The 24,448-nt window shown below is 39.0% G+C and overlaps 2 protein-coding genes across 2 annotated transcripts in view; one reads left to right on the plus strand and one right to left on the minus strand.

Moving 5' to 3' along the window:
* Positions 1-12,565, minus strand: part of WASL (WASP like actin nucleation promoting factor) — a 63,962-nt gene extending 51,397 nt beyond the window's left edge. The window contains exon 1 of the mRNA XM_081243774.1: positions 12,225-12,565. Within this exon, the coding sequence (XP_081099900.1) occupies positions 12,225-12,341 (117 nt within the window). The 5' untranslated portion in view covers positions 12,342-12,565. The remainder of the gene's footprint in view (positions 1-12,224) is intronic.
* Positions 12,340-24,448, plus strand: part of LOC308622311 (uncharacterized protein) — a gene marked incomplete at its 5' end in the record, with an annotated part of 42,864 nt that continues 30,755 nt past the window's right edge. The window contains 3 exons of the mRNA XM_081243667.1: positions 12,340-12,351; positions 12,422-13,174; positions 23,477-23,644. Coding sequence (XP_081099793.1) covers positions 12,340-12,351; positions 12,422-13,174; positions 23,477-23,509 — 798 coding nt within the window. The 3' untranslated portion in view covers positions 23,510-23,644. The remainder of the gene's footprint in view (positions 12,352-12,421; positions 13,175-23,476; positions 23,645-24,448) is intronic.

Raw genomic sequence — 24,448 nt, forward strand, 5'->3', positions numbered from 1 at the left:
AAGTCTGGATCTAGACAAAGGAATTAAAGGCAACAGAAATGATAACAAGTGGATAAATACAAGAATTTTTTTTCCTTACCATCAAATCTCCTTAAAAGATACTTGAATCATTATGGCAAAATAACAATGTATCAAGGAATTTAAAGGTAAAATGTATGGCAACAATATAGCATAATGGCTTGAAGGGAAGAAATGGAACTGTACTATTGTAAAGTTCTTATACTAAATGTGAAGTGATATAATAGCCTTTGCAAGTAGACTGTAATAAGTTATATACTGTAAGCCCTAAAGCAACTACAGAAACAAAATAAAGAGTTACAACCAATAAACCAGAAAAGGAGGTTAAAGGAAAATTTAAAAATACTAATCCAATCTAAAGAAAGCCAGAAAGAGGAGGAGGAAAGGAACAAAGAAAATGTGAGACAAACAGAAAACAAGTAGCAAGATGGTAGATTTAAACCCAATCATATCAATAATCATCTAATTAAATGTAAATGGTCTAAACACCCGAAGTAAATACTACCAGACTGGGCTTAAAAAGCAAGACCTAACTATGTGCCGCCTATATGAAACCCATTTTAAGTATAAAGACTCAAAGATATTAAAAATAAAAGAATGCAAAAAACATTATAACACCAATCAAAAGAAAGCTTCAGTAGCTTTAATAACAAAGTTGATTTCAGAGCAAAGTATATCAGGGACAAAGGGGTTCATTTCATGACAGTCAACTCTTCAACAGGACATAACTGTTGTAAATGTTTATGTACATGATAAACAGGTTCAAAACAAGTGAAGAGAAACTGATAGAACTGCAAAGTGAAACAAATTCGTAATAACAGTGGAAGAACTTAATGCCTTTCTCTCAAAAAATTGATAGAGCAAGAAAATCAGTAAGGAGAGAGACAACTTAAACTACACTACGGACCATCTTGATATAATTAACATTTGCTGAACACTCCACACAACAGTGGAGTACACATTATTTTCAAAGGCATGTGCAACGCCAATTTAGACCATATTCTTATCAATAAAAAGGATCCATGTATTTTCTAACATAATAGAATTAAGTTAGAAATCAGTAACAGAAAGACATCTGGAAAATCCCTAAATCTTTGGACACTAAATTGCATACTTCTAGAAAAGCTGTGGGTCAAAGAAATGAAAAGGAAAATTAGCAAGTATTTAAATGAAAAATAAAATACAACACGTCCAATATGTGGGATGCCAGTAAAGCAGTATTTACAAGAAAATGTATAGCACTAAATCTCTACATTAGAAAAAGAAAAAGGTCTCAAATCAATTACCTGAGTAGTTACCACCTTAAAAAAGAAAAGCAATTTAAACCCAATGTAAGCAAAAGGAAATAATAAATATCAGAACAGAAAACAATAAAATAGAAAACAAGAAAAACAACAGAAATCAGTTAAACTTAAATCTGTTAAAAAAATCAATAAAATTAACAAACCTCTAGCCAGACTGATTAGGACAAAAAAACCTTATATAATGCCCACTATTTACTTCCAAATAATACAGGAAAGGCAAAAGTGGGTAGCGATATAAAGCAAACAAGACTGGCCATGAGTTGATACTCACTAAAGCTCAGCGATAGGTCCACGTAGATTCATTATCCTATTTTACTTTGTATATGTTTAAAAGTTTCCATAATAAAAATGTTAAAAAAAGCATGAGGTAAATCTATATGTACATGATATAATCTGCCCAGAATATGACCCCTTTCAGGTAAAATGCAGAGATACGTATTCATATACACACATACAAATAAAAAGTAAGGGAAAGAGACACATCAAAAGCTCAAGAGCTTTCTATGGAGCCTAATTGTATTAGGGGATGAGAGGTGTAAAGGGCTGTTTTACCTTTTAACTCCATATAGTGCAGACTGCGTGTGTGTGTGTATATGTGTGGTGTGTGTGTGTGTCTAAACAATGAGTATAAATGGGTATCACTTTTGTACCTAAAAAAAAAAAAATTTAATGGCTAGTACGGATGATATGAAAACTATATAACTACAGAAGGAAATAAGACAAGTGGCAAATAAAACAGATTTGCTTGCCAATGGAAATCCCCACTATGTCAATTTTTCTTAAATTAATCTACAAATCCAATGCTATTTTAAAGCAAATATTCTTTTGGTGGGAGATGGGGTGGGAGGTAAAGTCTTGAAGAAATACTAAGCATAGGCATATAAAAATAGCTAGAAAATATTGAAAAGGAGAGTAATGAGGGACTTTAATCAAACTATGTCATAATTATAAAGCTACACTAATTAAAAATTTGGTATACTGGCAAAGAAATAAAAAAAATAAGAGAATGTAGAAATGGATCTAAGTACATCTGGTAAGACAGCGTTTCAAACAGATGGGAGAAAATCAATTGCTCAATAAATGACATCGTTTGTAAAAAGGTAGCACTGGCTTTCTACTACCTTTGTTTTCCAAAGTCACTTCCAGAAAGATCAAAGATAACACGTACAAAATAAGACCACAGAAGTACTAGGAAAATGTGAGTAAATATTTTTGCAGTTCTCAACTAGGATAGTATTAAATAAGAACTTGATATACTAGAAGGACTATCATATTTAACTACACAAAATTTAAAACTTATGCAATGACCAAAAATACTTGTTGAAAAATAAAATATGAACTGCCAAAAAAATACTGTAAAATTACTATCCCTAAAGAGCTCTTTAAGTCACTAAGAAAAAACAACCCAATAGAAAAATGGTCTAAAGACAAGAATAGGCATTTCACAGAAGAAATATAAATGACCAACAGACATGAAAAAATATTTAACTTCACTAAAAACTACAAATCAAACAATGAGATTTTTTTGACCAGTGAAACTGTCAGAAGCAAAAAAAGATTTTTAAATTCTAGTGTTGATGTGACCATACAGAGTTTGGTAACACCTGTTTTGTAAGACAATTCAGCAGTATCTATTACTATTTTTTAATACTCATGCTTTCTGACTTCACTGCTTTGAATTTACTCTATAGAAATACTTGGAAAGGATACATAGAAATAGGTATTTGAATGTTCATTACAGCACTGTTTATAAAAATACCCATTGTTATGGGTTGAATTGTGTCTCCCTAAAAAATATACTTAAGTCCTAACCCCTGTATCTGTGAATGTGACCATATATCGAAAAATATTCTTTGCAGATGTAACCAAGTTAAGATGAGGTCATTAGGGTTGACACTAGTCCAATGACTGGTGTCCTTATACAAAAAGAAGACAGAGAAACAGACAAGTAGAGAACATCCTGTGATGATTACATAGGTAGAGACTGGAGTGATAAATCTATAAGCCGAAGAATATCAAGGATGGTCAGCAGATGCCAGAAGCTAGGAGATGCATGGGACAGATTCTCTTTCAGTGCCGCCAAAAGGAACCAACCCTACCAACACCTTGATTTTGGACTTCCAGCCTCTAGAAATGAGAGAGATTAAATTTGTTTTTTAAGCCACACAGTTTGTGGTACCTTGTTAAACTAGCCCTAGGAAACTATTAGAGGTTAATAAGCTATAAGAAATACATAAAATGTAGGATGTAGTAATGAAAAGGATGCAACAGATATAAATGAACATGGAAATGTTTGAAAGATATACAGTACAAGTGAAAAAGTTAAGTTGCAGAATACCACTTTTCTGGTAATTTAAAGAGAACATCTTTTCCCCCCTTCAGCTTCTCACTGAAATCCATCCTTTTCAAATGTTGGTCAAGTCAAATATGGACTAGACTGCCTCCCTCTGTAATCTTCACATGCACTGACACCTTCATGATCTAACTCCACTCCTAAGGCCTCGATAACCAACACTGTACAAAGGATTCCAACAGCTCTAATCCTACAATTTCTACTACTTAGCCATTTCCACAAGGAGGTTCTGTTGTCATCTTGAATTCACAGAGCCAACCAAATATTGACATTTTTTTCTTCACAATGTTTCTAGAATAGAGCCTTGGAATGGCAACTAGATTTCATCAACTGTGAACTTGGACTGATTGGTAGTGGCTGTGTGTAGGACAAAGTAGGAAAAAATGCTGTGAGTGATAAGTGGTGTCTGCCATGAGAGCAAAGGCCAAGGATTCACTATCCTTCATAATCCTTTTTCTATACCAGATGCTGCTACAATTCAGGTTCCTTAGCCAGGCCAGGTCTGGTTGCTAAGATAATGAATAAGAAACTGTTTAGTAAACTTTAAAGTGTTAATTATTCTTATTATGAATAATAATTTCCAGTTTTCCCCATTCCTAGATCCTTCCTATCTTGACATTTTTTGAATCAAAATCTTTGTGACTTCTCCCTACTTAGGGACTAAAGCTCAATCCCTAGGTTTGACGTTCAAGGTCTTCTAAAATCTGGCCTCGATTTATCTTTCGAACTTATTATCCACTATCTCCTCAAGCAAATACCATTCTCAGTTCTAGCCAAGTCAGTCTATTCAGTATTGCTGAACACTCCATGAAAATTTTCTACTCCTAAGTTGCTCTCACATTTCCCTACACTTGAACAGGGCTAATTCCTTGTTCTGACATAAATTCTGTAGACCATTGAAGGTTCTCATGCTCAAACCCCACAATGATGTATTAAAACCCACAGTTTTACACCTATCTCTCCTCTCTATTATTCAAAACTTTATTACATGCTGGCTTGTAAAACTATCTTTACATGCATATTTTGTCTTCCCTGGCTACTTAGTGAACAACTGAGGGGTAAGGACTAAATCTTCCCTACCCTTTCCATGTAGTCCAAGATACCGGGAAGGTGTTATGTACTCAGCAAATCCTCAATTCTTGATCATGGCTATATTTTATTAATAAGAAGAGAGGAAATCATTTGATTAGCTTCATGCACTGCATACAAATCAATAAGCTCCTTTACTACTATGAATATTTCTTAGGTATTTAGGTATCCTCTGGTATTTTTATGGCAACAAAAGTATTCACCTTACTGGAGGGAGAATTTCACTTAAACCTTTTTATTTTGGAACCAAAAAAAAATGATAAACAACTTCACCTCTATTTTAATACTTAAAAACACTAGATAGTTTTAGCTTCTCCAAGTTTAATATGAAAGTTTAACTTTAAAATTAAGCTTTAAAATATTTCATTGTCCTAAAGTTACTGTGCATTTGTCTGATGATAGTTTCTATCTCCTCATATTTTTAACAGCATTTTATATTCCCAGATGTCTTTCGCATTTCCCTTTTGTTTCAATTTATCTGGTCTTTAATGAGTACTCCTTTATAGAGGCAGATCTCTATAGTAATCTTCAGGTCAAGTAAAAAATAAGTTAAAAAGCCAAATCATCATGGCAGAGGAACCGAGGACACAGAGAACAATTAAACTAACAGATAGTCATTGAAATATGAAGTTACTACAAATCTTTCATTTGATTTTATTTTCTAAACGGAGTTTTTCTAGATTCACCTCTTCAACATTACACCAGTTATTTGGTTTCTTTAAAAAAAAAAAAAAAGGGTAATAGGGACTTCCCTGGTGGTCCAGTGGTTAAGACGCCATGCTCCGTACAGGGGGCCCGGGTTCCATCCCGGTCAGGGAACTAGATTCCGCATGCCGCAACTGAAAATCCCTCATGCCGCAACTAAGCCCCGGCACAGCCAAATAAATAAATAATTAAATAATTAATTTTTTAAAAGATGCTTTTCTAAATAAATAAAGGGTCATAAAGTCCTTTACAACACATTAACTCCAAAGGGAAACTAATGTTTTCTAATAATTCCACTCTCTTATATTAACACTATAGTGCTGTAATCCTCTATTTCCAAGAATACTGATAGATACAATAAAGAAAAACAATACATTTTTGTTACACTACATTTATGAATATAGTTAAATATGCCAAATGTCTTCTAATTAGTAAACAATACTTAAAAAACACTAGATTGTTCAGTTATACACTAATAAGAATTTTATTTACAGTTAACAATATATATTATATTACTCTGGAGAAGAGTGTATAAACTTGTTTTGCTTCCAGACCTTTACAATGAAAGTGAACTCTATTAATAATGCTGAGTTCTTATCTATTGGATCAAAGCTATGACTCTCAGACAGAATAATTTATAATGGAGCTGAACTCCATCTGCTCTTCTAAACCTCAACTTTTAATCATTCTAAAATAATGAAGTCAGTTCACTATAACTACTGAGTCTAACACTTAAAACTAAAAACTTTAAAAAAACCCAACAACCTTATTTTTAACCTTAGATAATAAGCAATAAAAGGTAACACCAAACTATCCTATCACTAATAAAGTTTCATGTAAGAAATGAGGTTCTAGATGGAACTGGTTAACAAAAGAGGAACTCTTTAAAATAACTCCATCTTAATTAAAAGGCATACTTATAATAAGCCAAAAATTCCTTGTAATTAGAATAATTAATAATAATAATTCAAAGTTAGTTGAGAGCTGATTATTCTATTACTAATGCTTTTTAATTCTGTTTACCCTGGTCTTTCTACGGTAAGATATCTATCAAATTATGATGCTAAGAAAAAGGAGAGTTAGAAATGGGAATCTGCAGTGAAATGACTGTAGATTATCTACCTTGCACTTAGATATATACTATCTTTGTTTCCACTGAGCAAAACACACATATGCCAAGGTTAACAGAAGCTCTGTTCTTTCCCTGCTAGAGTCCCTGGCAACTAGAACATTTAGAGTGGTAGAGCATTAAAGGTGGAGAGACTGTGGTGTTATCTGTCCAACCACTCCTTTTCAGACCAGGAAAGTGAGGTTCAGGAAGGTGGATACTTGTTCACATTCACAATTAATTGGTGGCGAGCATGGACTAAAACCCAGGAACTCCTAACTCTTATACCAGTACCCCTTTTTTCCTTTCCAGTCAGCAGTCAGAGGGGCTTAGGCTGCCCAGAAATTCCCCAAAGAGGTCTGTTCCAGCTGCTGCTTAACTCTTAATTTACATACTCTATAATGTACTGACTTTAAGCCAAAATGTTAGAATTAATTTACCTAAATCAAAACAAATACAATATACAGTCCAAGATTTTACTTTAAAACCTCCCTGCCAGTAACAAGAAGTCTAAACCAAGTAGTGAATAGTATTAATGACAACATTCTTTCACGTGCTTCTCCAACTCCCAGAACACTTTGTAAGTGGCCGGCGTTCTAACTGCTTTACACACATAATTGCATTATTCTCTGAAATCCTTGACTAAGTCCATTTTACAAATCTAGACACTAAGGCTCACACTTGTTAAGCTATACTATAGAGCTAAGAATAATAATAAAAAAAGGATATATAAACCCAGATCTGCTGGATTCTTCTAAATCTCCTGTGCTTATAGTTCACCCCATATGACACTCACTTTTGTACTCACCTTTTTCCTCTTCACTAGCCTAGGTTGCCTTCATGTCTTTGTCTAGTCCAAATCCTGTGAATTTTTACCTTTTTTTCTCCTTACATGTGGAATACATTCCCAGCACTAACTTCCCTTTGGGACTGCCTCAATTTAGGGCTTCATCAAGACAATGATCCCTCTTAGGCACCTCTCTCCCTAAACCTATTTAAGAATTTAGAACAGAAACAAATGTTGGACAGCTACTGCTACCAACTACATTAGTTCAGCAGAAGAATTAAACCACTTCATTCTCCTAATAAAGACTGAAGTCCAGATAACATCTGTATTAGAAACTGAAGGTTTTAACAACCTGATCAAGCAATGAGAAATGCTGAATGAACTCCTAAGGAGTAAACAAGGTAGCTATTATGATTATGCAATCAGTAAGTATTCAGTGATCTGTATGCTGGTTATTATAAAAATTATAGAAGACTATGTAGGCTTAAGGTCTAATCTCCCAGAATTATATATAGGGTGAGAAAACAAACAAAAAACTCAAGACTTTAAGCAAGTTAAAACAAGTGCTGAGGAACTAAAGAAAATAAAAATTAAACTTAGTTAATAAAAATGCCTTCTTAAATATCACTAAATCCTGAAACAAACCAAGTGAGTATGCAGGGAATGGTAATACTCAACATTTCTAACCCCAATCCATCTGGACCAGAGGGATAGTATAAGGTTTTGTTTTCTCCCAATCCTTAATTTCTTACTTATTCAGGAATGTATATATATATTTTTTGGCAAGATGGACATACTCTTTTCTTGGCAAGATGGATATACTCTTTACAGAAAATAAGTTAAATCACACACATGAAAGGCAACAGAACTAACTACAAAACTAGACCTAGTAATCTTGTTTCTAACCCTTCTTAATTATTGTTCTAAGAAAATACCACCAGCTAATAAATTGCAACAGAACTATTAACTTTATGCAAAATTACATAACATATATTTACATATTTACATATAACTTTAAATGAACCCTCAACTTTTTCAAAATCTATTTTTAAAAACTGTGGTAAAACTATAGCTTTACTGAAAATTCACCTCCCCCATGAAAACAATCAGTAACCTAGAGTTTCATTAATATCTAGGCATATTTACATCTAGTGACACATGCATGTTTCTCCATACTTTTTCTGCTGGTGGTTTTATACCTGCCTTTTCCCCAGTTCCCTTCCTTCACGCCCTCTACCTGAGGGGGATGAAATCCTATTGGAGTCTTTTGCTCCTTTATCCCACTAGCACTGCTTTAATTCACACCCTCATCATATTTCATGCAGATGATTGTAAACACGTATCTGATCTCCTTTGCCTCCAATCTCACAACCCTCAATCCACCTTCTATAGTAGAGTGCCTCCACCTTTCTCCCCAAACTTTCTAAAAGTCAAATCTGATCTTGTGGTACCCCACTAACTAGTGCAATACTTCCTCAACTGCATCTCTTACACCTATGAAATACACATTGTTACCTGAAGGGGTTAGAGAACTGCTGTCCTGAAAGAGTTTATGGACCAAAGATTGAGGGAAAACCTATTAACATTTCCAATGTGCTTCAGGATTACCCTATTAGAAAACAGTGGATTTTTGCAGTGGTTCTCAAACTGTGATATAAGTTGAAGACTTCTATTATTGTTGCTAAAAATAGAAACGTCCAAGTTATGCCTCAGACCCAATGAATTTGAATATTATCTAGGAATTTGGCCTAGCCATATATGCATTTGTAATAATCTCCCCAATGATTCCAATGCATACCTAAACTTGAGACCCCTTCTTGCTCCATAACATGCTATTAGGAGGTCCCCCGACTTCCCAAGCTGTTTCATACCTCTCATCAACCTGGGGGGTAGTCGGCCCTCCAAATCTCTGGACATGGAGGGCTGACTGCAAGGGACTTCAGCACCCGATGACGACTATACCTACTAATCTTAAATGTTCAGGTACTGACCATTCTAAAAAGCGTTTACTCATCCTCTCTTCTGATCTCCTAAACCTTTATAAAAATAATAGTATCGGGCTTCCCTGGTGGCGCAGTGGTTGAGAGTCTGCCTGCCGATGCAGGGGACACGGGTTCGTGCCCCGGTCCGGGAGGATCCCACATGCTGCGGAGCGGCTGGGCCCGTGAGCCATGGCTGCTGAGCCTGCGCATCCAGAGCCTGTGCTCCGCAATGGGAGAGGTCACAACAGTGAGAGGCCCGCGTACCGCAAATAATAGCATCCACACATACAGTCCTTCTAACCCACACAAACACCCCAAGAGACAGTATTCCTATTTTAGAAAAGAGAAAACCAATGCTAGGACAGGGGGCTTAAGAAACTTGTCCAAAGTGACCATATGAGTTTAAACCCTGATCTGCTGATTACAAAGCCAGGATACAGGATTTTCCATTGTGACATGCAGCCTCTTGCACATCGCTCTGAAGTACTGACATAGTCATCAGTTTACACATTTGCTTCTCTTTTTAGATATAGTAAGCTCCCTTAGTGTAGGCATCAACCCTGATTTTGACCTCAACATTTAGTTACTCAATACATATTTGTTGAGTGAAAGAAGGAATGAAACTCCTTGAGAGCTGGGACTACAACTACTCCTGTTTCATTTCCTGAATTCTTAGATAGAGTTCTGAATACATCTTGCTAAACAAATTTGGTCTGACCTATATATCTCATTGCTTCATTTTTTTTTTAATGAGACAATGTATTTCAGTATTGTACAAAAAACTGCATAGTCAGCAAAGGAAGGAAAAAAAGATTGTTCCAGAAAATTAACATATCATTCTTTACTCTGTAATAATTGGAGACGTCAAATATTAAAGTTAATCTCCGCAACCATTTCACACCACAAGAGCAGGTAACTACAACAGTGTGGTTTTAAATGACAGAAATTCATTCTCTATCTATCGCTGTATTCTTCCACATCAGTCATTTTTTTGAAACCAGTAAACATGACAGGTAAGCACAGAGCAATTAGTCAGTATACTTGGGTATAAATGTCATGTCCTTCCTGCTTAAAGTTAAAGTGTCTGGTAGGTAACACACGGTACAACTACTTGCTTTCTGATACAGATTACACAACAAAAGTGGTAAACCCGCAAACTTTAAATAATGTCACTTTTAAAGTACTGAAGATTTTCCCAAGTTGAAAATATTCAAAAATTAGTGCTGCTTTAAGTCTTACACTTTAATTATACCAGTTTCTGATGAAAAACAGAAGTTATTATTCCTTTCATACCACTTTTAAATAAGTCAATAACAAGTAAGAAAAAAACTCTTCTAAAACAACATGATGTAGTGGAAACTACAACGGAGTAGGCATCAGGAGTCCTGGTTACATTACTAAATTGCTGGGTGACTTCGGGCTCACTGGCTCAGTTTTCTCATTGGTTTAAAAAGTGTGTGGGGGGAGTAAAGGACTTGAGTGCCCTTACCGTTGTTTCCCCCCGTTCTCATTTTAAGCCACCCCCCTCATTTTATTCTTCTAATCAGGTCTAACTTCTGAAATCTGAAACACATCTGAACTGAATGTAATGATTCAATCTCCTACTGGATGGCACAGGATACAAAGGGTAAACTCCTAGAAAGTTAACAATCTGGTAACTTCCCAGAACCTGTCTAATCCTAACTTCTCAAACAGGCAGGTGGAGTCTGGTTTGACACACTTAGCACTACTAAGAAAAGCTGTAAAAGGTACAGCCCTGTTGGCATTTCCCTCGGTGCTTCCCGGGTTCCAGTGGCATATACTCCGCAGGTGTTAAGCAGTAAAGGGGGGAGAAAGGGACCCAAACAGCGTTCCAACAAACTCAACCACAGTTCAACCCAGCCAGCGCAGTAAGATGCAGCCTAACGAGGCCTACCTACCCCGCAGAGCAGAACCTCCCCACCCGCAGAAGTGCCAGCAGCCCGTGTAATGAACGCTTCCGTCAACAACACACATTCCCCTTCCCACAGCAGAGCTGCTCGCTCCCAACCGGCCATCGGGGCTTGGACCAGGCCGCACTGCACCAACCTAAGAACCATTCTCAGACCCCCAAAGGCCAAGAACTGCTGGAGACTGCGGTTCCTCTGCGCTTGGTGCGGGAGAGCAACATCTCCCACCAATGGAAAGAAAGAAAGAAAACAAAACAAAACAAAAAAAAACCCAAAACAAAAAAACCAAAAAACAGTGGAGAGGAGAGAAAAACCAGGCCCGGGCGAGACCGCTGGAGAAATAAACCTCGTTTTTCTGCAATGGGGAGCAGTAGCATTTCCTGCCCTCGTTCTGAACAGACGCACTCGACTTCATTCCCTCCTGAGATCCCCAAAGGAGGTTAAAAAACCACCTTATGGTCCGATTCATTCATATTTGGGCCTCGATCCCCGACCGACCCACTCCTGAAACCTCTGGCATTGTGAAGAAAGGCGCCCCCAGATCGGCTGTAAGAGGAGAAGCGAGGGCTAGTCCAGGGGCCCAGTTACTAAGATCAAGCAGCTCGGGCAAGAAGAAAATCCCCGTGAGGCCTGACAGTAAAGTCTGAGTCAGCAGCAAAGGCACGGACCCGGGTCCGACCGAGCAGGGCTCCAGGGCAGGCCTGCGGAGGTGACACTTCCCTGCGTGCTCCCCGGGCAGGTCCGGGAAGCGGCGTCCGGCCGCGCCGGCCCGCACCCAGGAAGCCGGGCCGGAGGGCCGACGCGGGGCCGGGGCCGACAGGAGGCCTGGCCGGCAGTACCACCGCCCCCCCGCGCCGCTCCCGCCTCCTTCCCCACTCCCACTTCCCGGCCCTCCAGCCCGGGCCCGTGAGGTAAGGTCGGGGGCGGCGACGCGGGTCTCGGCCACTGACCACACATTTCTTGCCCAGGAAGGTGAAGAGGGACTCGTTCTCCTGCGGGGTGAGCAGCAGGGACCCCACGTTGGTGACCCTCCGCGGCGGCGGCGGCTGTTGCTGGCCGGAGCTCATGGTTTCGCCGGCGGGGTAGGGAGGCCAGGGCCGTCTCCTCCAGCGAGTGGGCGAGCGCTCGTCCCCTTTCTCGGTGACAGGGGCGGGAGGAGGGTAATCAGAGGCGCAGCATCTCGCAGCTCCGCCGGCGCGGGGAGGAGGCCACGGGAAGGAGGAGTCGACGGCGGGCCGCCCTGAGAAAAGGAAGCTCTCTCAGCTCCGGCCGGGCCAGGATCTGGCCGGAGGCTCGTTGTCTTCGCACTCCGGCGACTGCGCTAAACTCCCAACTCCTCCTCCAACCCTCCTTCCGCGGCAGCGGCGGCGGCGCCGGCGGCGGCGGCAGCGGCGGCAGCGGCAGCGGCGGCGGCGGCGGCCGCACAATCCAACATGGCAGCGGGGACGGGCGAGACCACAGGACGCAAGACGCGGGGGAGCGCGCCGGAAACGCGCATCTGCGGCCCCGGGAGGACCCCCCCACACGCCAAGGCTGGCTTCGCCGCGCCGGATCGAGACCACGCCCCCTTCCGGCCGAGGGGCGGCCGGATGCGGGGCTGCGGGTCAGGCGCGGGCTCCCGGGTGTGGGGTCCTTTTTCGGGTGTTTTCCGCCGGTAGAGCCCTGGAGGGAGGAGGTGTTTGGTCTCCGTGGCCGAGCTGCCCGTCTCTCTTCTGCGGACGCACACCTTTGCGGAGCCTCAGTGCAGACCCAGGTCATCCTCCGCGGACGAGGTCGCATTTCTGGGGCGCGACAGCCGGACATTCACACCGCTTGTCAGAAAGGTCTGGAATCTGCAGACGGAAAATGGGAGAAGGGACGCGCTCTCCCGTGCTCCTCGCTGGTTCCGTCAGAGCCGCAGGTGCCTACGGTTTCTCAAAGTTTGTCCAGACTTCAGCAGTGGGAGTGGGAGTGGAGGACCAGGTCTCTCCCAGAATTCTGAAACAGAAATCTTGCTGATGGATGTTCCAAGAAAGCAGATGCACTTAGAAAAGATTTCTACCGCCTGCTGGTGTGTCTCGTAGGACAAATGTATTTGTAACATTTCAGTTCAGCCTCTTTTCTCCAAGGGTCCTCCACACATTCCCCACCCCCGTTTTGTGAATTGAAAAATATTTCTTTTTTCCCCCCTCTCGACTTTTTCTTTCTCTCAAACCCCAAAGACTTTGTTTTCTTTTTATCCAAAATGAATGTGCCCATTTCGGGGTGTCACCCAGGGAAATACATATTGTGATTTAATCCTTAGAACTAATAGATCTCAGGAGTTTTTTTTTTTTTTTGTATGCCTCAGAATACTGAAAGCCACCTAGAATAACCCCCTTTGTTCAGTAAATTAAATACTAGACAGCTATATTAAAACCAAGTTTTGGAATATGTAAATTATAAGTAATACCCACTGTTGTGAATTATAAATAAGCATCTCCACTTTAAACAAATTAGCATTTATTGCATAAACTTTACCATCATGTTTGCTTGCTATTCGGTTAAAACAAAAGAGTTACCTATATTAAACTTAGGACATCTGTCCTTTGATTTTAATATTTCTGAAAGCTCCCAATACAAATCTTGGATGTACTAAACAGATTGCTAAACCATTATCAATACACTTTAAAAATATAAAAAATTTAAATGAAAGCTCCTTTAATGAAATTAGTTAAGTAGTAATAAATCTAAAAGGAAAATGAGATGATATAGTCCTAGGAGTCCTCACTTAAAATATGGACATTTCAAGGTTAACCTTGATTAATAATGTTAGGGAAAAAAGTGATTTTTAAAAAGCAGGCAGACTTTTTGTAAAATAATTAGGTTTAGAAAGACAGTAGTAAAAATATAAACCAGGAGTTGCCCCTGAATTTCAGAGCTAACAGAATAAACTTAGAAGCTGAATCAGTTTGTCTCTTGTATCAAAAGTGAGGTTCCTATATATCAAAGCCACAGTGATAGTGGAAAGCATTACCAATTCTTGAGAAGTAGAGATTAGATCCATAATATTTTCAAACCTATGAACCAGGATAGTAACAGAAGTATAGGCTTCAGATAGGCCTAAGTTGGAGTTCTTATTCTGTCATTCTAACCTTATGGACTTTGGCCAAGTTGCTGTTCTGAGTTTGTTTCCTCATCCATAAAGTGAAAATAATTTCTGTTTAATAAAGGTGTAGCATAAACAGATAGTTAAACATACTTCAAAGTTACAAAATTTACCAAGATAACGTGTAAAATACCTGATACAGAGTAGTTACTCAAATACTATTTGTCCTGTCCTTGACCATCCTTGCCTGTGGTCTGCTCTGCCTTCCCTTAGCTAAGGGAACAAGCGTTGAGCTGAAATGTGTACTTTTACCTTGGTCTTATCTAAGCATGCTACTTTGAAAATTGTCCTTCGTATTTGGGACTCTATATAGTTCTTCAGATAGATAGCGGTGAATTTGGGGCATAATTTCTTTGTTAGCAGAATTTCTAGTTAGGCTATACGTTATGTCACATAGGTTTATGTGTCCCAGTATGCTGAAATTACAAAACTTTTTGAAACTATCAATCTAGAGACAGAATCATATTAACTTCTAATAAAAACTGAAAGATAGCAATTTTTATGCCAGAATGCCAGCTTTTAAACGTTGCAGACTACCAAACTATTTTGAAGATGGACGAGAGAGAGATGTGGAAAAGGACTGTGAAAAAAGAAGCTATAGGAGGATAGTTGAATGGACAGTAGCTATGAGTTGAAGAATCTGTCCCGTGCTGACAACTATTGGGTTCCAATCCTTTCACAACCTGTTGTTAGTCTTGACTATTTATGTTTTAATTGACTTTTTTTCTTTCAGGAAATTTTCAACAATTTATCTATTTCTAAATGCAATTTTCTGTCTCTTTTGCCCTTGTTCTTTTTTCTTTAGAAATGAGGATGGGAAATTATAATGACCATAGGCTTTTGTCTCAAGCCCAAAACATGTCTTTAACTTTTCCTCAAAATTTTAAATACGGTTTTGTCCACAAAATTGCAACTTAAGTTCTTATTTTCTACCCCTTCATTGTCGTTTTTGCTTTAGGCTTTTTCCAACTTTTTGTTCTCAAAATGTGGGAGATGTAAGCGTGGACATTGCATTAGCAATAGGACTTCCTTACTCTCATGAACATGTGAACAAGCGATATTTGGATTTTCCTGCCTTACCATGCATACAAGGATTCTATTTTTCCACGATCATCCTGAGACCAAGCAGTACCAGCTGTATTTGTTTGAAAAGTTTTAGCAAGTCCCCTTCGTCCTTTGATTCTTGAGAGCATATCCTTTATTTGGCAGAACACAAGACATCTTTCTCTCTGTTTTCTTTGGCAAGTTATTTTCTTATCTCAAATTCTTTTTACCCAGTTTGAGAGACTGGATTTGATCCAGGAAATAAGAGGGATTCTATTTCCCTTCAACTAAGTATCTTGAAGTTTGTAAGCTAGGTGAAGAAGACTGTAGGGATTCTATCTTCCTGTAGGTATAAAATGCATAAGCTGTCTTAAAATGTCTATGGATATCACTCAGAATAAGGCAATTCATGTTTAATTTTTCCTATTTGACTTTCCTTGACTCACTTAGAATCTATTTTAGGTCTTTTATTTTCTTCTTTCTTTGCTATAATCCTTTAAGGTAAAGTCCTCATTGTAACAGAAAACATTAGGGTAGCTTATTTATGGAAACGAAGGCATTTTTTTCAGATGCATTCCCTGCCGTTATTGTTATACTTTGCCAATTTCTCCTGTCCTGGTGCTCTGTTAATCCACTTTTCTCCTTTACAAATATCATTGTTTATGTACTGTTACAAGTCCTCTGAAACACCCTGTTCCCCTTGCTAATGTTAATCATTTAAAAATGGAGTGACACCCTTCCTTGTACGGGAATGTAGAGGTAGCTGCACACGGGGATCTGTGACATTCAACAGCCATTGTAGTCATAATTACCACTCCTGACCTGCTGCTTTCCCATGGCAGAGCTGAGTTGTAGAGACAGAACAACAGCAAACCTGGCTGCTGCAGGAGTGGTGAATGTCGCTTCCCACACGCAACCTCCAAGTGCCATGGGTTTAGAATATTCGCCTTGTAAAATACCTCTGCACGTTTATATGAATGTTGCATATAGAAATGTTTAAGAGAATTTGTCCTTGTCCTCCCAAGTTAAATGTTTTATTTTTCATCAACTAAAATCTTGAAAAGTAGGCTAGCAAACGATATTCCACTCCCTCTCCCTTTTAAATTCATTTTGAGTACAAGCCTCTCTGGGGCTTACTTTTTTAGAAATAGACAGCTTATTTACAACCCATTCTGATTTCTTATTGGTCTTAGTGGAAAACTGAATTCTTAATTGTGCTAGTGAATTACCAGTGATACTTACTACCACTATATGGCCAGTACCACTGGTCTCCACATACCTAATACATACCTTTATTCAAGAAAGTATTTGAAATATGTATGTTATAGTTCCCAGGATGCTGCTTACTGTTTTTTTTTTCTTTTCCACTGCTCTTTAACTTTAATGAATACTCAGTGGTTCTCAGTTGGATTTTTCCAGATGAGAGAGGGCAAACATTGGCTTCTTTATTTTAGTGTGCTCAAGGTCAATCTACCTTATGGATGAGTAGGCAGTTTGGATACTTACGGTGTTTTGACGATGACATGAGTCTCCGTGAATTACTTCACTGAAAGTATTGAGATGAAGGATATGGACTCTTCTACCATATAACTTTTTTGTTGTAATTTTGATCAAGTTTGTTGTTTCTATTTCAGTAATTTTTGTGTTCATTTTTATTACTCTTTTCTTCAGGTTTATTAGTAGTTCATTTTCCATTTCAGAGTTGAAATCTAGGCTTATGTATTTTCTTTTTTTTAATTGAGATATAATTAACATATAATATTAGTTTCAGTTGTACAACATAATTCAATATTTGTACATATTGCAAAATACATATAACTTTTTAAAAATCAATTTTTAGCTTTATTGAAAATGATATATTCACATGATTTAAAAAATAAAATGATACTACAAAGCTTATAACAACAGCATAACCCAGAAGCTCCATGCTTCCTTCTCTACCCCCATTTACTACCCCCCAGAGTCATCTTCCACTCTGAACTGTTTCTTTTGGTATTTACATTACAATATTTACATTCCTGTAGGGCTTTTACTTTGTTGGGTTTATTTTCCCCTAGATTTCTTCAAATTTTCTTTTGTTTAATTGTTAAATTTCTTCCGTATTCTTTAACAACTGTAAAATCCCTCCCCATACTCTTTTCCACATAATCAAATGTATCGGGAATCTATTAGATGTACTTATGTTGTTTTTGTTTGTTTGTTTTAATCAGAGACCTGTCTCCCAGGGCCCTGCACTTAATCTAGACTGTTGCTCTCTTGACTGCATGGCTGTTGTCTGGGATTTCCTTTCACCTCTTTTGTGTTGGGCTCTCTGATTCTTGAATCCTGTGTTAACTATCTTGGTTTTTCCCTTGTTTGGATAGCATGTATTCATTAGTGACTTCCCTAGACAAATATATGTAAAAAGTAAAATTTTTGAGAACTTGCACATCAGATGTCTTATTCTAATCTCACAAGTGGCTGATAGTTTAACAGGGTCTAGAATTTCAGATTGAAAATCACTATCCTTCAGAATTTGAATGTGTTATTCCATTGATTTCTAATTTTAACATTGCTGTTCAAATATGATGTTATTCTGATGCTGGTCCTTTGTGTGTGGATATTGTCTCTAGAAGTTTTTAGGATCTTCTGTTTGCTCATGGAATTCTGAAACTTGATGATATACCAACAGTGGGATCTTTTAACATTTATTGTATTAAATGGGTATTTCAAATGCCCTTTCTATCTAAAAACTCATGTCCTTTAGTACTGGAAAGTTTTCTTGTGTCACTTTCTCATCATTTTCTCCACTCTTTTTCTTCTCTTTTTGAAGTTTTTTTCTTCTCTTTCTGAAATACCTGTTGGTCATATGTTAGGCCTCCTGATTCATTCTCTATGCAACTAGGAACTACACCCAAGTTTCACTCTGGAACTGCTGCAGTGAACTGTGATCTGTTGTCATCTCTGGAGAGACACCATAAATCCAATGCTAAAGTTGAGAACTAGAAACTAGAACTCTTCCGGGTTTCTAAAAGCTGTATATTTCTGCTGCCACCTTTGCCAGAATGAATTCCTTGTGCCACCTGCTTCTTTATGTGCTTTGAAGTCACAGTTGCCCATGAGTTGTCGGTTTAGAGAAAAATCACAAAGCTGTGCCCTAGCTGGAAGAGAGCCTGAGATTTCAGGTTCAACTTTAGGGATCTGCAGATTCATAAGGTCAGAAACTCCCTGAACATTGGAGGAGTTTTTATAGGTACTCAGCAACTAGTTAATTTAGTTGGGGAGAAGTTAGCAAGAGACAGTAGGAACTTTAGGACACTGGATGACTGGAGAGGAGGTCTTTTTAGACAAAGCAAGAATATAACATATTAAACATAAATAGTACTTGCTTTCCAATTTTATGAAAGTGATACTATAACATTTTGTGTACTGCATTACATGCATATAACATACATACCTGAAAGAATTATAAAACTTTGTCTCTTTGAAGTAAGCAGTCCTTTTTATTCCATTTTTTGTCTTTTATATGAACTAACAATTTTTTTTCCCTCCACATTAATTAGGCTATTTGCCCTTGGAAAGCTTGTAATGGTTGAATGGATTGGTACCATAAGATAATACATTTTGATGTCATTTATCTATGAATAGCTACCTAGCTAATCCATTAAAGAAAACTGTGATATCATTTTAATATAATATATTGTCAGAGCCAGTGATATACAGATTTTCCATTTGGAAATTATCATTACTTTTTAAATGTCTGTCTCCATTGTTAGTCTTAAGGCTGTCTGAGAGCTGGGAGCATGTCTTATTCATCTTGATATCTTCTTAATGTTGAACCTATACAATATTAAATGTATACTTATAAATCAAGTGATCACATCTGATCCAAGGCACAATATGTGAATGTTTTTCATGAGGTACAAAGATAGCTATACATGGTCTGAAATCAGGTCAAGAAACTTAGAGTCTTGTCCAAACTCTGCCACAGAGTACTAAGCATGTGATATTCTGCGAGCCCTGGGAGAGAAAATGCCATCTGCAGAAATCAGCACACAACCTAAGGGGAGCAGGGAGAGGGGTCGTGGCTAACAGCAGTAGGCAGGAGTGGCCTCCACCTTGGATGACCAGCAAACTAATGCAAGTCCAGAGCATGAAGTGATTTTTTTTTTTTTTTTTCTCCCGAGCAGGCGTAGATATCCAGGGTCCCAGTCTGAGAGGAGAAATACAGGGTATGTTTTATGGGTTTCTGGGAATAATAGTTTTTAGCTTGGTGCAATTGCCAGAACAGTAAATCAAGGTTGACTTGGTTTGGGAAAGCAACTCTGGAAACAAATACTGGAGTAAGAACAAGAACCAGAACAAGATATAGTAGACTGGCCATCCCTAGGATCTTGCGGGGATAGACCAGTAGTTCTGAAAATGTGGTTCCCCCGACCAGTAGCATCACTTGGGAACTCGTCAGCAATGCAAAATCTCAGGCACCACGTTGAATCAGAAACTGAATCAGAAATGTTGGGGGTAGGCCTCATCAGTTCATGTTTAAAAGAGCCTTCTGGGTGATTACGATGGCCGGGCCTCCATGAGGGCGTCCAGGGGATTCAAGTTACCTCCACCAACAAGCACCTTCCCTTTCCTCCCCCAACATTTGACACTCAGTAGTGTATGTCAGGCTGTATCTGAATCCCATTGCTTTTTTGGGAGGGAACTATAAAACCCCCTGGGATATATTCATGTCAGTTTGAGGCCTAGATAGTGTAGATGATGTAGGGACAATGTCTTCATTGTTCACATCTGGCAAAACAGCTGCTAGGGCAAACAGGGATTAGCTGTTCTAATCTGAGTTCTGATATTAACTAGCCATGTAATCTTAGTAAAGTTACTCAGCTTCTGTGTGCTTCCATTTACTGCTTTGTGAAATGAAAGGAATGAATTACTGACTGCTAAGGTCCTTTTCAGCTTAAAATTATATAATCAATCCCATGGGAAAAGACATCCAGCTTTTTAAAAAGTAATGGGTAAAAAGGCAGTGCAAAAGAGAATATAAACAATATTTTTTTTATTATTACAAACAACCTTTTGGTGGTATAAAAATGAATATGTAAGCCTTATTATAAGCCTACCTCTAAGAGGGGGTGATAAGAATTACAATCCCGTGAGCATAAATATCCTACTTTTAATTACCTCAGTAGAAAGGAATGGGTGATTGTGACTGTGGTTTCATGGAATTATCGCTCTAATATGTATCATTTATATTCAAAACTAGATTGCGTAATACTTGATCATTGTTAAATCAGTCATGCCTCTCAATTCCCCATGGCTGGAAGTTAATATTATTGGGTTGCTTTTTTTTTTTTTAAGTAGTTGAGGAAAAACATTGAACACTCAAATAATTTAGCCAAAGTCAGTGGTCATGTTAGAATAAGTTCCTTATTCCTTGTTTGGGAATCAAGGGACCTTAGCAATTATTAGTTCAAACTCCTCGTTCACCCATGTCTAAAAATGGAAAAGGCAGAAAAGTATAAGAGAATATGTTGATGTATATGGTTTGTTATTTAGCAACAGCTGTCGATTAAATGTGTCTAAAACTTTCACTGAGAGGCAGCATAATATAATGAAAATAATGCAGTCCTTATAGTCAGACAGACCTAGGGTGAAGACCAGCTCTACAGCGGTCAGCTTACTTCACTGTAGCTCAGTTTTCTCATCTGTAAAATAGAGATAATACCTATCTCGTGGTTGTAGGGAATAAAATTAAAATAATGTATATAACAGCACCTGCTACAAAACCTGGCAGTTAATGGTTGCTCACTGAATGGTAGCTATTGCTACTAAATAGAACTAAAGTTAAAGGATCTCCCACAAAAAAAAAAGATTTTCAAGAATCCTTTTTTTTACTCAGCCATAAACTTGTAACCTGAACACCCTATAGAGTGTAGAACAAGTTTTAAAACTTATTTCCCTTCTGTTTTCTCAGTTCTTAAGTTTCCAATACCAAACAAAATATTTTGCCATCTCATCAATAATTACAATTTTGCATATTATTTAAGGATCGAATCCCTAAATCTTAGTATTAGAGTACCCATCTTTTTTTTTTTTTTTTTTTGCGGTACGCGGGCCTCTCACTGCTGTGGCCTCTCCCGTTGCGGAGCACAGGCTCCGGACGCACAGGCTCAGCGGCCATGGCTCACGGGCCCAGCTGCTCCGCAGCATGTGGGATCTTCCCGGACTGGGGCACGAACCCGTGTCCTCTGCATCGGCAGGCGGACTCTCAACCACTGCGCCACCAGGGAAGCCCCTAGAGTACCCATCTTATTGCTTAAATTATTTCTGTGTTTCTCCAGAATCTATTTGTCCTCTAGAGATTTTTTTTAAAAAAATCATCATTAGTGCTTGTATTAGAGCAGGTTCCCTAGAAACCAAACCTGAGACGGGTTCAGGCACACATGCTTTATTGAAGGAACGTTCTTCAGGAAACACAAGGGAATGAAGGAAGTTGCATAGGGAAGAGGAAATCACTGCACAGTTGACATGTCAGATGAATTCTAGCCTTAGCCTGATCCAAGACAATGAAGCACTGGATCATAAATGAAATTTCACTTCACAGAAATGTCACGTTGAGGCAAGAGGATCAGCCTTTTGTGTGTCACTTATTATACACTCAGCCATTGGCTTTGGGAAGAGGGAGCTTTGGGATTTGGGCGCTGACTCCCATTAGCCAGAAGCAATGCCAAATCCCTGGAGAAGGGAGCAACTGTGAGCTGTTAGCAGGCAGCACTCCCAGCAGCTGGGAGCTGGGTGCACGGACTGGTCAAGAGAAACTGTCAACAGTGTAGTTCCTTTAAGTGGAAGGTTTCTAAATCCATGATTTTCCATTGCACTCACAGGATGCCAAATGATAATTTCTATATCTGTACGAGCTGAAATCTGGCTCACACTCTGTTAGCCAAGTCGTGTGCCCTGGCACCCGGAGGAGACATCTTTTGCTAATTCCTACAAAAGCATTGAATAGACTAGTGACAACTCTAAAGCATAAGCTACAAATGAAGGGCCTCAGTAACTAGTCCTAAGCAGGGCAAGGAAAGCAATACTGACAAATGTTTAAAGTAAAATAGTACTTGGATATAAGTTATCTTTTCATCAAAGTCCAATAATTGTTTTTCTCTGCTTGGTCAGCACTCTCACTGAGTGAACCCAGCTGGAAATCAGCTGATTTGGAAGCTGGGAATTGTATCTTGTAAGGGTGACCCCCCGCTACAATACAGAACCGAGCAGAGACAGGGTGAGAAATTGGTTCGATAGCAATTTCTCAAGGACAAGTACCGTTATTTGCTAAAATAACCTTAGAAGGTTGTATTTGGCCGTCTAAGTTCCCAGTCCCTGTATCTCCTTTGGGCGTAGCAGCATATATGTATATATATATATATATATGTTTTCAAATCATTTCCTTTAGGCTGTACTTTTCCCATTCAGTTTCTGCTCATTGCTAGCTTTCAAATCACTTACTGATCACTGGAATCCATATGTCATCTTTACTCTTCTATATTTTCCTGTAATAGATACCTATTCTTTTTCAAAAGCTGATGTTCATGATCCTGAGTAGTGGTAGCCACGTTTATATTTTGTGACCTTGCCCTTAGAAGGTCACGTCTAAGGTTTAAGGCCCTTATGGCCATAGAAGGTTGGACCAGGGCTAAATAATCTCTGGGCCAACAAATTTGTTTCCTGAGATCTGGGGATCATGTATTGTAGATGTTAAAATATGCTAATTGCATGAACTAAGGACATATAAATTCAAGGAATGTGGGGTGGCTATTTTCTGCTGTGTTCATGAAAGAAGAACAAAGCAATTTACAGAGAGAAATTGGAATGAAGCGGACTTAAAGAAAGAAGCAAAGATGTGAGATCATGTGATCTCTAGAGAGGGAGATAAAAGGAAGAGAAGTCTCCATCCCTGCTAGCTTTCCATTTCCTAGTTGAGGCCCAGTATCAGTTCTTGTTCCTGGATTCTCCATTGTCCTATGTAAGTTCCTCTTTTTTGGTTTATTCCAGAGCTCTCTGCAAGTGCACCTCAGGTGGGACTAGAACTCAGTTGCACCTCAGATGGAACTTGAACCCACAGTCTTCCAACTGAAAACCACAACTCATCTCAGGACTTAATGAAGCTCAGGTTCTTTATGTCTCGGCACAGAAGGAATTCAGTGAGAGGCAAAGTGATAGGTAAGAAGTCGATTTATTAGAACAGGACGCTTGTGAAGGATTCAAGCGGGCAGGCAAGAGGGCTCTGCCCCAAGAACTAAGTGGGCTATATTTTTATAATCAAAGGAAAAGTGGGGAGGGGGAGAAGACCACCTTCCTCAAAAGATGTTGCAAGAAAATAGGGCACGAGAGGATGGTCATATCCCGGGTCTCAGCTGAGTCCCTGGGACAGGCCGCCAAATGAGAGTCCTTGGCTTCGTACAGGAAAGAATTCAAGAACGAGCCAGAATAAAGTGAAAGCAGGTTTACTTAGATACTCATTCCATAGGCAGAATGGGGTCCGTCTCAGAAAGTGAGACAGCCCTGGGAGATACACACTCCATAGATAAGAGTGTGGACCATCCCAGAAGGTGAGAGAGCCCGCAGGCTGAAGGAGTGGTTAGTTTTTATGGGCTGCGTAATTTCATAGGCTAAGGAGTAGGAAGATAATTCCAACTCTTTTGGGGGTGTGGGTGGGGATTTCCACGAACTGGGCTACTGTCCACGTTTTGGCCTTTGATGGTTGGCCTCAGAACTGTCATAACACCTGTGGGTGTGTCATTTAGCATGCTAGTGTATTACAATGAGTGTATAATGAGGCTCAAGGTCTACTGAAAGTCCAATCTTCCACCATCTTGGGCTTAGTTGGTTCCAACCAGTTTATGTCTTATCCTCAGTGGCTGTGTCATTCTTTTAATGGTTGTGCCCTGCCCCCTTCTCTCCTGTCTCATTTCTATTACCTGCACCTAAAAGATCCTTGACCAAGATAACATTTTAAACTAATTT

Source organism: Mesoplodon bidens (genome assembly GCF_964165515.1).
Source record: "Mesoplodon bidens genome assembly, chromosome: 9".
Taxonomy (NCBI): Eukaryota; Metazoa; Chordata; class Mammalia; order Artiodactyla; family Ziphiidae; genus Mesoplodon; species Mesoplodon bidens.